The sequence below is a fragment of the Hemitrygon akajei genome, chromosome 7 (assembly GCF_048418815.1).
Source record: "Hemitrygon akajei chromosome 7, sHemAka1.3, whole genome shotgun sequence".
In the NCBI taxonomy this organism is placed as follows: Eukaryota; Metazoa; Chordata; class Chondrichthyes; order Myliobatiformes; family Dasyatidae; genus Hemitrygon; species Hemitrygon akajei.
In genome coordinates, this window is record NC_133130.1 from 163726646 (window position 1) to 163741393 (window position 14748).

General features: G+C 48.1%; 1 protein-coding gene across 1 annotated transcript; it reads right to left on the bottom strand.

Moving 5' to 3' along the window:
* Positions 1 to 224: 224 nt before the first annotated feature.
* On the bottom strand, positions 225 to 13783 carry LOC140731131 (tumor necrosis factor ligand superfamily member 15-like). The gene is made up of 4 exons (XM_073052453.1): positions 13544 to 13783; positions 10897 to 10921; positions 7104 to 7136; positions 225 to 2484 (listed from the first exon to the last, which is right to left on the bottom strand). The coding sequence occupies exons 1-4, from the start codon at positions 13712 to 13714 to the stop codon at positions 2081 to 2083; spliced, it is 633 nt and encodes a 210-aa protein (XP_072908554.1). The 5' UTR covers positions 13715 to 13783; the 3' UTR covers positions 225 to 2080.
* Between the last annotated feature and the right edge of the window lie 965 nt (positions 13784 to 14748).

Consider the following 14748-nt stretch of genomic DNA (forward strand, 5'->3'; position numbering starts at 1 on the left):
TTGCCATATGTCCATCCATTCCAATTGCTCCGATGCTCACTAACCCATCAGGTTTTCCACTGGAAAGACTTTGGGATGAATAGCGCACCCACCCAACATCCCCACCAGTCAGAGTGGGAAAAGGGCAGAGAGGGACAATGCAACAGCTTTTTCCCACTTCACACCTCTGTTTGTGACTGATAACAGTGATGTATATAAATGTGAATGAAATTCTCACAAAAATCTTCATGATTACAATCTTTAATAAAATGTTAGTTCTCTTACAAAAAATTATAAATAGAACAAAGCACAACATAAACAATTCAGACGTGGTCTGGTATTGCATTTAGTTATCTCCAGCCATTCATTTACTACTATCAGGAAACTTCAGGAGACCCTTGGAGCCAGGATTCAGCCTTTCTTGACAGATGATTCAGTCAATGAAGATGTACCATTAAATTCAACTCTGTTCTCACTTAATGCCCAATACTTTAATGCAGCAACTAACTGATAAACAGCTACAGTATCACACACCACCTCAAAGCCCCCTCAACCTTCCCATGGACCTTACTGCTGGCTGTGGATCTATGTGCCCAAAGTGAGGTCTTCCTGGTCTGACTATCAGCAGCTTACGTTCTGCAGAACAGGAGGAATGGTAGGTTTTAAATGAGTGCTTTCAAAATGTTAAGAATGAGGATTCTACAGAATAAATGGTCATCGCTTAACAGAATGTCCTACAATACCACACGGGAATCTGTTTACATATTATGTATAATATTCATTAAATCATTCAGGTTTTAATATAAAACAATACAAGGCACATCTGAGGCAAGAATGCACAGCAGAATTTGGAATACATAGTAGATACAACACTTGCAGGACCAAAATGGTGCTGAAGAGTCAGTAGTTCTAGTCTTTACACAATATTTTGAACTATATCCAGAAGTACTATAGTGACATCAGTAACTACCCTTTCTCTCTCTCTGCTGTGCATTCCAATGTGCAGGGCCATTATCTGATATTTGATAAATAACATGAAAATTAAATATTGCATAGCAATACAATTCAATACAATCAAGTGCCCATATTACAAATATAGATAGGCCTAGTGAAGTTTTGATTGCATCAAACATGCAGTGGTTCAGTGGAGTGTAGGATTGTCTCTTGATGACTGAATATTCTCTTTTATTGCATCTTAGTGTCATGAGTTTCTGCATCTGATCGATGGATATATCACCAAATATAAAATCAAGTTGAATTTTCACCGGTTAGTAACAGTAAAAGAAAGTAAAGTTCCATTGCAGACGGGCTTCACTGGTGCATTTGATCATCTCGGGTGGCAGGGAGTGTTCGGCACATTGAAAGCTGCTTCAGTCTTTGCTTGGTTTGATCTACAATTACTAACTTTTTAATCATTCTCAGCTGCCTTTTCTGACTCCCGCTCTGCTCACTGAACATTCAAGGCTGTTCTTTGGATACTGCTGTTGCATCATTGTACTCAAGTTAACTTTTTGAACAATCTCTCAGTTTTCTTTTCTGACTCCCACTCTGCCTACTGCTGTGCTCTGGAAACTGCTATTGCATCATTGTACACAAGCAGGCAGCGAGCCAGCATATTCCTGTACATCTAGTGTGATTAATCTATCTCTTCCTACTACCTCTAACTGACTGTGCAAAATATTACTTAAAAAGGCAGCTGATGATTCCTACTTCCATGAATTTGGATGAACAAATCCCATTCTCAATCTTTTTATGGGATAGTATGGATTCAGATTAACTCTGCCATGGACAGTCCCAAGCCCGGCTGTGAAAGGAGGAGGGTTGGGCATGGGGCTAGCAACCCCCTCCCATAAAAACCCAGAGCTAAGGAATGCCAACAGAAGCTCCAAAGACCTCATCCCTGAGAGAAGAAAGAGAAGATGGGCTACACCTGGAGACAACTGGAAGACTGGCCCGAGACAGAGACAGAGGACTCCCAATGAGCTGTTGCTGACAGCCTGTGTCCAGTAGGAAAGATGGGCTTAAATAAGTAATGGATCAAGATTCAATGCCCTCTGAATGAATGCTTAACTTCTCTTTACAGCACTTCGTAACTGAGTGATCACAGCAAGAATGCACCAAAGAAAGTTTTATGCTCACTGGTGATGTCCACATGTGTCATGTTGTTGACTTGAACAGCCAATCTGTCCCCGTCCTCCAATTTGAATATGGCCCCCAAATAGATGGATACAGACCATGAACTATCCTGGCTGCATACCGTCTTGGTGGAGCTGAGCAGGTGGATGGGTTCAGGGTAACTCCGTACCTGCTTGGTGACAGTGTGGGTGACATACCCACAATGAGTGCTTTTCTTGCCTCGGAATGATACCTGAGAGTACACATAGTACACTCCTGCTTTCTGAATGGTTAGAGACTGGTTCTGGTAACTTATCTTCCCCATCAGAAAAGCTAGTCCGTACTGGTCTTCCCACTGCAGCACATGGAGATCACTGCTAGTTTCTTTGGCTAAATTAAAAAAAAACACAAAGAAATTGGTCACTCTGAACTGGAATTGGTTTATTATTGTCATGTTTACCAAGATACAGTGAAAACTTGTCTTGCAACCTGTTCATACTGATCAAATCATTCTACAATGCATTGAGGTAGAACTATAACAGAGTGCAGAGTAAAATGTAGCAGTACAGGAAGATTGGTGCAAGTGCATAATGAGGTAGATTGTGAGGTCAAGAAACCATCTTATCATACCACGGGCACATTCAGTAGTCTTACAACAGTGGGGTAGAAGCTGTCCTTGAGCCTGGTGATTCCTGCTTTCAGGCTTTTGTATCTTCTGTTTCATAGAAGAGGGGTGAATAGAGAATGTCTGGGGTTAGTGGCATCTTTGTCTACACTTTGCTGGCTCAGTAAAGCAGCTAGTACAAGGAGTGCCCATGGAGGGGAAGATTACAATTATCCTCTTTTACATACAAGCAAACTGTTACAAAATATTAATTGCAGTCTAAATAATCACACATAACAGCTTTACTAGGCCCTGTCCAACAGATGAACAACAAAACTAATTTCTTGAGGGCACCAATGAAAATTAACTTGACTATAAATACAACACAGAACAGTCCGACATAGGAGCAGCTTCTTTGAGAATCCTCAGTTTAATGCCTCAGAAGTGCAGCCCAGGAGCCAGTAATACCTGTGCTGAACATGGCGTCCAATTAACGAATCTCTTGTGCCCGCACATAATCCATATCCTCCGTTCCCTGCTAATCTGAATTACACGATCCATTGATCCATATCAATAGACAATAGGTACAGGAGTAGGCCATTCGGCCTTTGAGCCAGCACCGCCATTCAATGTGATCATGGCTGATCATCCATAATCAGTACCCCGTTCCTGCCTTCTCCCCATATCCCTTGACTCCACTATCTTTAAGAGCTCTATCTAACTCTTTCTTGAAAGCATCCAGAGAATTGGCCTCCACTGCCTTCTGAGGCAGATCCACAACTCTTTGGGTGAAAAAGTTTTTCCTCAACTCTGTTCTAAATGGCCTACCCCTTATTCTTAAACTGTGGCCTCTGGTTCTGGACTCCCCCGACATCGGGAACATGTTTCCTGCCTCTAACGTGTCCAATCCCTTAATAATCTTACATGTTTCAATCAGATCCCCTCTCATCCTTCTAAATTCCAGTGTATACAAGCCCAGTCGCTCCAATCTTTCAACATATGACAGTCCCGCCATCCCGGGAGTTAACCTCGTGAACTTACGCTGTACTCCCTCAATAGCAAGAAAGTCCTTCCTCAAATCTGGAGACCAAAACATTCCCTGCTCAGTCACTGTGGTAAATTTAGCTGCAGAAATAGTATGAATTTTCTTGTTAAATATTTGCAACTCTGATTAGTATGAGTAAAATTTTTAATAACTGTCCAATTTTAGGATGAAAGTGCTGGTTTAACTTATAGCATTGAACCTATTTGAAATTAAATGTTTTATTCCGTTAATGTGATGAGAACCCACAGGAAAAGCCTCCAGCCAACACGACCACTTTTGTGAGGAGACCTGTTTATTTAGAGGCACAGCATGGAACAGGCCCTCCCAGATCAACGAGCTGCACTGCCTAGCAACCCAGCTGTTTGACCCGAGCCTAACATCAGGCCAATTAACCTACTAGCTGGCACTTCTTTGGAACGCGGCAGGAAAGAGGAACACCCAGAGGAAATCCACATGCTGACCAGGAGGACGTTCAAACTTCCTATAGAGGACACCAGGGATGAATTCCGAATTCCAATGACCTGAGCTGTAATAGCTTCACAGTAACCTCCGTGCTGCTGTGGCGCACGAGTGCCATAGCACTTTCCAGTTTGCAACTGAGGAATGCAAAATATTCCGTTCTTTGAAAGATTATCAATTCATTGGATCATTACTCTTGTTAGATAGCAAATACTAAAAATAACCTTTGAAAGACACAAGAGATTCTGCAAGTGCTGGAAATTTTGAGCGACACACACAAAATGCTGGGGGAGCTCAGCAGGCTAGGCAGCATTGACGGTGGGGAATAAACAGTTACTATCTTGGGCATGTGTGCTCAGCCCATAAAACTCTAATTACCTCTTCCTTTAACACTCCCATGCTGTTATCTCTGCTCTTCTGCATTTTTCCGCACAACCTGAAGTCTGCAACATTTTGCAGTTGGCAGATAGCCTGTCACCTTTTTATTGGGTGTTTCAGTTTTTATTTGCTCTGTTAACCTTTCCTTATCTCTAACTAAATTAAACATTACTTTGCGCTCTGCCCTCTGTTCTATCTCACCGCCACCACAGGCCCATGCTATCCCTTTCTCAGTTGTCGTAATCGATATTGGAACCCTTCACAAGGGTGTTGTCTCACTGAATGCCTTCGGCACTTCCTGTCTTTGTTTCATTCATCAATACTCTGCTCCACTGAGAAATACTCGTTTCCGGTGGCGTAAACTGTGGCATCATGTCCCAACCGGAGGAGGCAGACACTTCTAACACATAGCAAATTAGCAGAGTGGCAGCTCTGTTAAAGCCAACCTCATCTGACTTTGGCAAAAGGAATAAAGGTGTAGACTATTTTCCAAACAGGGAGAAAATTCAGAAATCAGAGGTGCGAATGGACTTGGGAGTTTGTGCAGGATTGTCCAAAGGTTAACTTGCAGGTTGAGTCAGAGATAAGTAAGGCAAATGCAATATTAGCATTTATTTTGAGAGGATTAGTTAGACTGCACAGAGTATTGTGGGCAGTTTTGGGCCCCTTATTGAAGAAAAGATGTGCTCGCATTGGAAAGGGTCCAGAGGAGGTTCATGAGAATAAAAGGGTTAATGTATGAGGAATGTTTGATGGCTCTGGGCCTGTACTTGCTGGAGTTTAGAAGAATGAGGAGAGATCTCATTGAAACTTACTGAATATTGAAAGGCCTAGACAGAGTGGATGTGGAGAGGATGTTTCCTACGGTGGGTGAATCTAGGATCGGAGGGCACAGCCTCAAAATAGAGGGATAACCATTCAGAACAGAGATAAGGAGGAATTTCTTTAGCCAGAGAGTGGTGAAACTGTGGAATTCATTGCCATGGACAGCTGTGGAGGGAAGTCATTAAGTATAGTTAAAGCAGAAGTTGATAGGTTCTTGATTAGTCAAGGTATCAAAAGTTACGGGGAGAAGGCAGGAGAATGGTGCTGAGTGGGATAGTAAATCAGTCATCATGGAATGATGGAGCAGACTCAATGGGCCGAGTGGCCTAATTCTACTCCTATGTCTTATAACAGAATCAGGCAGAACTTCAAGGACCTGTCCACTTTCCCAAATCCCTGAATCTCCTAAGCATCTTTCATACTTCTCCACATTGGTAAGGTAACCACAGAGGTGGAATTCAAGACCTGTTTCCACCCTCCATCCTCTTTGCAGTCTTTATCCTTAACCTTCACCAGGACTCTTCTCGTCTCAGCACTGATGTGTCTTTCACAAACCACTGCATGCCAGGAGTGGATCAGCTGAGTCTCCTGGGCCCCCACTACAGGGCCAGAGGAATACTGAGAGCCAGGCTGTACAAAGGACAGCAAGATTTCTGTAAAATCCCCTTCTTCCCTTGCACCACATCCCGTGCAGGGAATACCAACAGGTAAGGTGCAAGGAATTGACTGTGGACTGCAGGAAGAGAAAACTGGGGGGAACATACATCAATTCTCATTAAGGGTCAGTGGTGGAAAGGGTGAGCAGGCATTGAGCCTGGGTGTCAACATCTCTGAAGATCTATCCCAGGCCTAACATGATGGATGCAATGCCAAAGAAAGCATGACAGTGGCTACACTTCATCAGGAGTGTGAGATGATTAGTATTTCAGTTGCACTGTGGAGAACATACTGATTGCCTACATCATCACCTAGTATGGAGAGGCCACTGCACAGGATAACAAGAGTTTCAACGTGTTGTAAACTCAACCAGTTCGATCACGGGCACAACCCTCCCCACCATCAAGTACATCTTCAAAAGGCGCTGCCTCAAGAAGGCAGTATCCATCATAAAGGACTCTCACCATAAAGAAAATGCCCTCTTTTCTTTATGACTATCAGGGAGGAGGTACAGGAGCATGAAGCCACACTCAATGTTTTAGGAAAGGCTTCTTCCTCTTTGTCATCAGATTTCTGAATGGTCCATGGACCCAATCTCACTATGCTGCTCTCATTTTACAGTTCTTGTTTATTTCTTATTGTAATTTGTAGCTTTTTTTAATGTATTGCACTGTAGTGGTGCCACAAAACAAACAAATTTCACAATAGATGTCAGTGATATTAAACCCAATTCTGGTTCTGGATATCCTCCATGAGCACAGTGGGACATGACCTCCCATTCTCCATCCCTCAGTAAATACCAGAGACTGTAAATACTGGAACAGGAATGACAGGTGGAACACTGGAGGAATTCTGTGGTGCAGGAGGCATCTATGGAGGTACAGGAGCAGGCAAATGGGAAGTTCTGATGAAGGCCCTCGACCTGAGACGTTGACTCTCCATTTCCCTACTCTGCAGGTGCTGTCTGGTCCACTGAGTCCCTCCAGTGGTTTACGCATTGCTTGACCCTCCCCTCCCCTCTCCTCCCCGGTGGACTCTCACCTGTCAGATGTGCCCGGGCAACGTCAGCTTCAACTGCAGAGAGAAAGAAAAGGTCAGTTCAGTAACTGTTTCCAGGAGACCCTCCGCTGGTCAGGGCTGACCATGGATGTTGTATCTTAGCTCTCGTCAATATGCGAGTCAGGGCCGTACGATATGGAGAGCAAGCTGGGGGTCACACAGCAGGCTCCCCCTCCCCACAGTCTGGCATCAGCACTCAGCGTGGGACTGCCTTAGGGATTCCTGCTCTGGATCTTTCTGAGGGGTTTTCTCCTAAAGCCTCCCCCACAAGCAGGTATAGCCACAAAGCAGCAGAGGTTTGAGATCAGAGTTTTTCTTAGACCATAAGACCACAGGACATAGGAGCAGAATTAGGCCATTCAGCCCATCGAGACTGCTCCGCTATTCAATCATGGCTGATCCCAAATCCCACTCAACACCTACTTGCCATATCCCTTAATGCCCTGACTGATTAGGAAACCATCAGCTTCTGTATTAAATATACCCATGGACTTGGCCTCCGCTGCAGTCTGTGGTAAAGCATTCCACAGATTCATTACTCTCTGGCTAAAAAAATTCCTCCTTACCTCTGTTCTAAAAGGTTGCATCTCAATTCTGAGGCTGTGCCCTCAAATTCTGGATACCCTCACCATGGGAAACATCCTCTTCACATCCACCTTATCTAGTCCTTTCAACATTCAGTAGTTTCAAAGAGATCCCCACACATTCTTCTAAATTCCAGTGAGTACAGGTCCAAAGTTGACAAACACTTCTCATATGTTAACCCGTTCATTCCTGAAATCATCCCTATGAACCTCCTCTGGACTTTCTCCAAAAATAACACATCTTTTCTGAGAGATGGGGCCCTAAATTGTTGACAATACCCAAGTGCAGCCTGACTAGAGTCTTATAAAGCCTCAGAATTATCTCCTTGCTTTTATATTCTATTTCCCTTGAAATAAATGTCAACATTGCATTTATATAACCATATAACAATTACAGCACGGAAACAGGCCATCTCGGCGCTTCTAGTCCGTTCTGAACGCTTACGCTCACCTAGTCCCACTGACCCGCACTCAGCCCATAACCCTCCATTCCTTTCCTGTACATATACCTATCCAATGTAACTTTAAATGACAACACCAAACCTGCCTCTACCACTTCCACTGGAAGCTCGTTCCACACAGCTACCACTCTCTGAGTAAAAAAGTTCCTCCTCGTGTTGCCCCTGAACTTTTGCCCCTTAACTCTCAACTCATGTCCTCTTGTTTGAATCTCCCCTACTCTCGATGGAAAAAGCCTATCCACGTCAACTCTATCTATCCCCCTCATCATTTTAAATACCTCTGTCAAGTCCCCCCTCAATCTTCTAGGCTCCAAAGAATAAAGACCTAATTTATTTAACCTTTCTCTGTAACTTAGGTGCTGAAACCCAGGTAACATTCTAGTAAATTTTCTCTGTACTCTCTCTATTTTGTTGACATCTTTCCTATAATTTGGTGCCTTCTTTACAACAGACTCAACCTGTAAATTAAACTTCTGGGAGTCTTGCACGAGGACTCCTAAGTCCCTCTGTACCTCTGATGTTTGAACCTTCTCCCCATTTAGTTAACAGTCTGCACTGTAGTTCATTTTACCAAAATGCATTATCATATATTTCCCAACACTGTATTCCATCTGCCACATTTTTGCCCATTCTTCCAATTTGTCTAAGTCCTGCTGCAATCACATTGCTTCCTCAGCACTACCTACCCCTCCACCTATCTTTGTTTCATCGTAAACTTTGCCACAAAGCCATCAATTCCATTATCCAGATCATTCACAGACAAAGTGACAAGTAACGGTCCCAATACTGACCCCTGAGGAACACCACTAGTCACTGGCAGCCAACCAGACAAGGCCCCCTTTATTCCCACTCACTGCCTCCTGCCTGTCAGCCATTCCTCTATCCATGCCAGTATCTTTCCTGTAACGCCATAGGATTTTATCTTGTTAAGCAGCCTCATGTGTGGCACCTTATCAAATGCCTTCTGAAAATCCAAGTAAATGACATCCACTGCCTCTCCTTTGTCCACCCTGCTGGTTACTTCCCTGAAGAATTCCAACAGATTTGTCAGGCAAGATTTCCCTTCACAGAAACCATGCTGACTTTGATTTTTTGTGTCATTAGTGTCCAAGTACCCCGAAACCTCGTCCTTATTGATAGACTCCAACACTTCCCCAACCACTGAGGTTAGGCTATCTGGCCTATAATTTCCTTTCTTTTCCTCCCTTCTTAAGAGTGGAGTGACATTTGCAATCTTCCACTCCTCCGGGACCATGCCAGAATCAAGCGATTCTTGAAAGATCACGACCAATGCATCTGTTATCTCTTCAGCAACCTCTCTCAGGACTCCGGGATGTAGTCCATCTGGTCCAGGTGACTTATCCATCTTAAGACCTTTGAGTTTGCCAAGCACTTTTCCTTTGTAATAGCAATGGCACTCACTCCTGCTCCCTGACACTCTCAGACCTCTGGCACACTGCTAGTGTCTTCCACAGTGAAGACTGAGGCAAAGTACTCATTAAGTTCATCTGCCATTTCTTAGTCCCCATTGCGAACTCAGCAGCATCATTTTCCAGTGATCCAATATCAACCCTCATCTCCCTTTTACTCTTTACATAACTGAAAAAAACTTCTAGTATCCTGCTTTATATTATTGGCAAGTTTGCCTTCAAATAATCTTTTCTCTTCTTCTAGTTGCCTTTGTTGGATTTTAAAACTTCCCAGTCATCCAACTTCCCACTCACTTTTGCTGCCTTATATGCCCTTTCCTTGGCTTTTATATACCTTCACTTCCCTTGTCAGCCACAGTTCCCTACCCCTGCCATTTGAGAACTTCCATCTATCCTGCGCCTTGTGAACTATTCCCAGAAACTTCAGCCGTCTCTGCTCTGCCGTCATCCCACCACTATCCTCCTCCAATCCCCCTGAGCAAGCTCCTCTCTCACGCCTCTGTAATTCCCTTTATTCCATTGCGATACTGATACATGCGAGTTGTGCTTCTTCCTCTCGAACTGCAGCAACAAATTAAATACTGCTGGGGATGAGTTTACATTAAACTCCCTAATAAAATCTGGGTTATTACACAACACCCAATCTAAAATAGTCTTTCCACAAATAGCCTCAAGCACAAGTTGCTCTAAGAAGCCATCTGGTAGGCATTCAACAAATTCCCTCACTTGAGATCCAACACCAACCTGATTTTCCCATCCCCTTACATATTAGTCCCCCATTATAATAGAAGCATTACCCTTATTACATGCCTTTTCCAGCTCTCTTTGCAATCTCAACCCCACATGTTGGTTACTATCTGGAGGACAATGAGTCCCAAAATGGTTTCTAAACCTTTGCAGTTTCTTAACTCCACTCATAAAAATCCAACATTCTCTGAACCCTAGGTCACTTCTTTTCTAAAGATGTAATTAATTCTATCCCTTACCATCTCATGAATTCTACTAAATGAGCTGACGAGCCACATCTGCCCGAAGCAATTTGTTTTAAGGCGCCAGTAACGCGCCTTTGCCCTTTCTCCTGTCAGTAGAAACGGTTCCGCCGTGCTTAGTAGCCAAGCCACACATGAAGAACAGAAGCTGGACTTGGTTGTCAGAAGCTTTTTGAGAAGCCCACTATTTGGGAGCACAAATCGGTATTCCCACTAACTACCCTCTAATCCCCCCGGCCCCACGACAGGAAGTAACAGCTCCCAATTCTCACCAAAGTGCAGAAAGAGAGAGCGTATCGCAATGTACTCACCCGCTGTGCCGGTCTGGGCGCTGCTCTACAAGACAGGAGAAAGAAGATTACTGTACTAACCACAAAGTGGAAAGGGTGCGGGGGATGGGGGTAAAGTGCTGAGGCGGCGCTGATTGGTCTGGTCCGGTGCTGAGAAGTTACAGGGGTGAGATGAGGTGCGATTGCAGATGGTTTGCAGTAAGGTGCTGTGGAGCGGATCCTGTGCGGTGTGAGCGAGGTGCGGAGCGGATCCTGTGCGGTGTGAGCGAGGTGCGGAGCGGACCCTGTGCGTTGTGAGCGAGGTGCGGAGCGGACCCTGTGCGGTGTGAGCGAGGTGCGGAGCGGACCCTGTGCGTTGTGAGCGAGGTGCGGAGCGGATCCTTGTGCGGTGTGAGCGAGGTGCGGAGCGGATCCTGTGCGTTGTGAGCGAGGTGCGGAGAGGATCCTGTGCGGTGTGAGCGAGGTGCGGAGAGGATCCTGTGCGGTGTGAGCGAGGTGCGGAGCGGACCCTGTGCGGTGTGAGCGAGGTGCGGAGCGGATCCTGTGCGGTGTGAGCGAGGTGCGGAGCGGATCCTGTGCGGTGTGACCGAGGTGCGGAGCGGATCCTGTGCGTTGTGAGCGAGGTGCGGAGCGGATCCTGTGCGGTGTGAGCGAGGTGCGGAGCGGATCCTGTGCATTGTGAGCGAGGTGCGGAGCGGATCCTGTGCGGTGTGAGCGAGGTGCGGAGCGGATCCTGTGCGGTGTGAGCGAGGTGCGGAGCGGATCCTTGTGCGGTGTGAGCGAGGTGCAGAGCTGATCCTGTGCGGTGTGAGCGAAGAGCGGAGAGGATCCTGTGCGGTGTGAGCGAGGTGCGGAGAGGATCCTGTGCGGTGTGAGCGAGGTGCGGAGCGGATCCTGTGCGGTGTGAGCGTGGAAGGACCGAGGTGCGGAGCGGATCCTGTGCGGTGTGAGCGAGGTGCGGAGCGGATCCTGTGCGGTGTGAGCGAGGTGCGGAGAGGATCCTGTGCGGTGTGAGCGAGGTGCGGAGCGGATCCTGTGCGTTGTGAGCGAGGTGCGGAGCGGATCCTGTGAGGTGTGAGCGAGGTGCGGAGCGGATCCTGTGCGGTGTGAGCGAGGTGCGGAGAGGATCCTGTGCGGTGTGAGCGAGGTGCGGAGCGGATCCTGTGCGGTGTGAGCGAGGTGCGGAGCGGATCCTGTGCGGTGTGAGCGTGGAAGGACCGAGGTGCGGAGCGGATCCTGTGCGGTGTGAGCGAGGTGCGGAGCGGATCCTGTGCGGTGTGAGCGAGGTGCGGAGCGGATCCTTGTGCGGTGTGAGCGAGGTGCGGAGCGGATCCTGTGCGGTGTGAGCGTGGAAGGACCGAGGTGCGGAGCGGATCCTGTGCGGTGTGAGCGAGGTGCGGAGCGGATCCTGTGCGGTGTGAGCGAGGTGCGGAGAGGATCCTGTGCGGTGTGAGCGAGGTGCGGAGCGGATCCTGTGCGTTGTGAGCGAGGTGCGGAGCGGATCCTGTGAGGTGTGAGCGAGGTGCGGAGCGGATCCTGTGCGGTGTGAGCGAGGTGCGGAGAGGATCCTGTGCGGTGTGAGCGAGGTGCGGAGCGGATCCTGTGCGGTGTGAGCGAGGTGCGGAGCGGATCCTGTGCGGTGTGAGCGTGGAAGGACCGAGGTGCGGAGCGGATCCTGTGCGGTGTGAGCGAGGTGCGGAGAGGATCCTGTGCGGTGTGAGCGAGGTGCGGAGCGGATCCTGTGCGGTGTGAGCCAGGTGCGGAGCGGATCCTGTGCGGTGTGAGCGAGGTGCGGAGAGGATCCTGTGCGGTGTGAGCGAGGTGCGGAGCGGATCCTGTGCGGTGTGAGCGAGGTGCGGAGCGGATCCTGTGCGGTGTGAGCGAGGTGCGGAGCGGATCCTTGTGCGGTGTGAGCGAGGTGCGGAGCGGATCCTGTGCGGTGTGAGCGAGGTGCGGAGCGGATCCTGTGCGGTGTGAGCGAGGTGCGGAGCGGATCCTGTGCGGTGTGAGCGAGGTGCGGAGCGGATCCTGTGCGGTGTGAGCGAGGTGCGGAGCGGATCCTGTGCGGTGTGAGCGAGGTGCGGAGCGGATCCTGTACGGTGTGAGCGAGGTGCGGAGCGGATCCTGTGCGGTGTGAGCGTGGTGCGGAGAGGATCCTGTGCGGTGTGAGCGAGGTGCGGAGCGGATCCTGTGCGGTGTGAGCGAGGTGCGGAGCGGATCCTGTGCGGTGTGAGCGAGGTGCGGAGCGGATCCTGTGCGGTGTGAGCGTGGAAGGACCGAGGTGCGGTGTGAGCGAGGTGCGGAGCGGATCCTGTGCGGTGTGAGCGAGGTGCGGAGCGGATCCTGTGCGGTGTGAGCGTGGAAGGACCGAGGTGTGGAGAGGATCCTGTGCGGTGTGAGCGAGGTGCGGAGAGGATCCTGTGCGGTGTGAGCGAGGTGCGGAGCGGATCCTGTGCGGTGTAAGCGAGGTGCGGAGCGGATCCTGTGCGGTGTGAGCGAGGTGCGGAGCGGATCCCGTGCGGTGTGAGCGAGGTGCGGAGCGGATCCTGTGCGGTGTGAGCGAGGTGCGGAGCGGATCCTGTGCGGTGTGAGCGTGGAAGGACCGAGGTGCGGTGCACCGCATTTGCGGGTAGGATGCAGAAGGACGGAAGGCGGAGTTGCGGATTACCTGTGGCATATGCTGGAGTAACAGGTAGGCGCCGAGGGCACCGAGTAGCGCGACCACCCCAAGCGCCATCCCACACTTCCACGCTCGCTGCAGGCTGCAGCCGTCACGGATACTCTGTTCCCTGGGCAGGAGAACCCGCACAGATAGCGCGTCCGCTCTCCTCCTATCCATCGCTCCTCCAGCCAGCGCTCAGGCGCCGCTGCATTTAAGCAGCTCCCGCCTCCGCCCCGAAACTACGGACACTCCGCGCACTGAGTCCGCCCCCTGGCTCCGAGCCCGGGAATCCCCCGCAGCCGGTACAGCCCGGGACACGCATCCTTCGCCTTCGGGCGGAGCTTCACTCCCTCCCCCGGACCCCTGCTGACTGAGTTATAGGGAGCGATTGGGCAGGATAGCGCTTTAATGTTTGGAATGTCAATGGCGCATAAAAGCGAATATGTCTCTACCCAAGGAAAAGCGAAAATTGACCTGCGATCTCCTATAAGAACAATAAAAGTTTAATTGTGATAACAGAAGTTCGAAATTAAAGGTTATCACAGTAATTATTATCAATTATTATCAATTATTATCACAATACCTGTTCAGCCCTGAGATTAATTGTCTTGTAGGAATACCCAGAAATCCAAGAAACACAATAGAATCAATGAAGAACTGCACACGACGAATAAAAAACGTGCAAAAGACAACAAACCGCAAATACAAACATAAAATAGTAATAATACATTTATTATTATTAAATTTAAAGCAGTAGCTATCGGGAGTATGGGATGAATCTTTGAAAGTGAGTTTGTGGGAACAGTTCAGTGTTGGGACGAATGAAGATACTATAAAGTGAGAGGTAAAAGATTTAAAAGGGTGAAAAAGTTGCCCCTGAGATCGTTTTTAAATATTAAACTTGTGCCATTTAGTTTTTTTTTGCAACCTTCCTATCTATGTACCTGTCCATGTTTTCTACACTCGGTTATTGTACCGGCATCAATCGCTTCCGTTGGCAACTCGTTCCACATCCCCACCTACGTGAAGAAGTTAGCCCTCATATCCCTTTTAAAACTTTCACCTCTCACCTGATAGGCCACCGCTGCCCACCCTATTTATCTGAAGGATGGAGAGTGCAAAGGCAGCATCCGTGATAGGGTCGGATCAGTTGCTTAAGGGGGGCAGGGGGCAGTCACAAGCACCTGAGATTCATTGTGTTATAGGTGGCT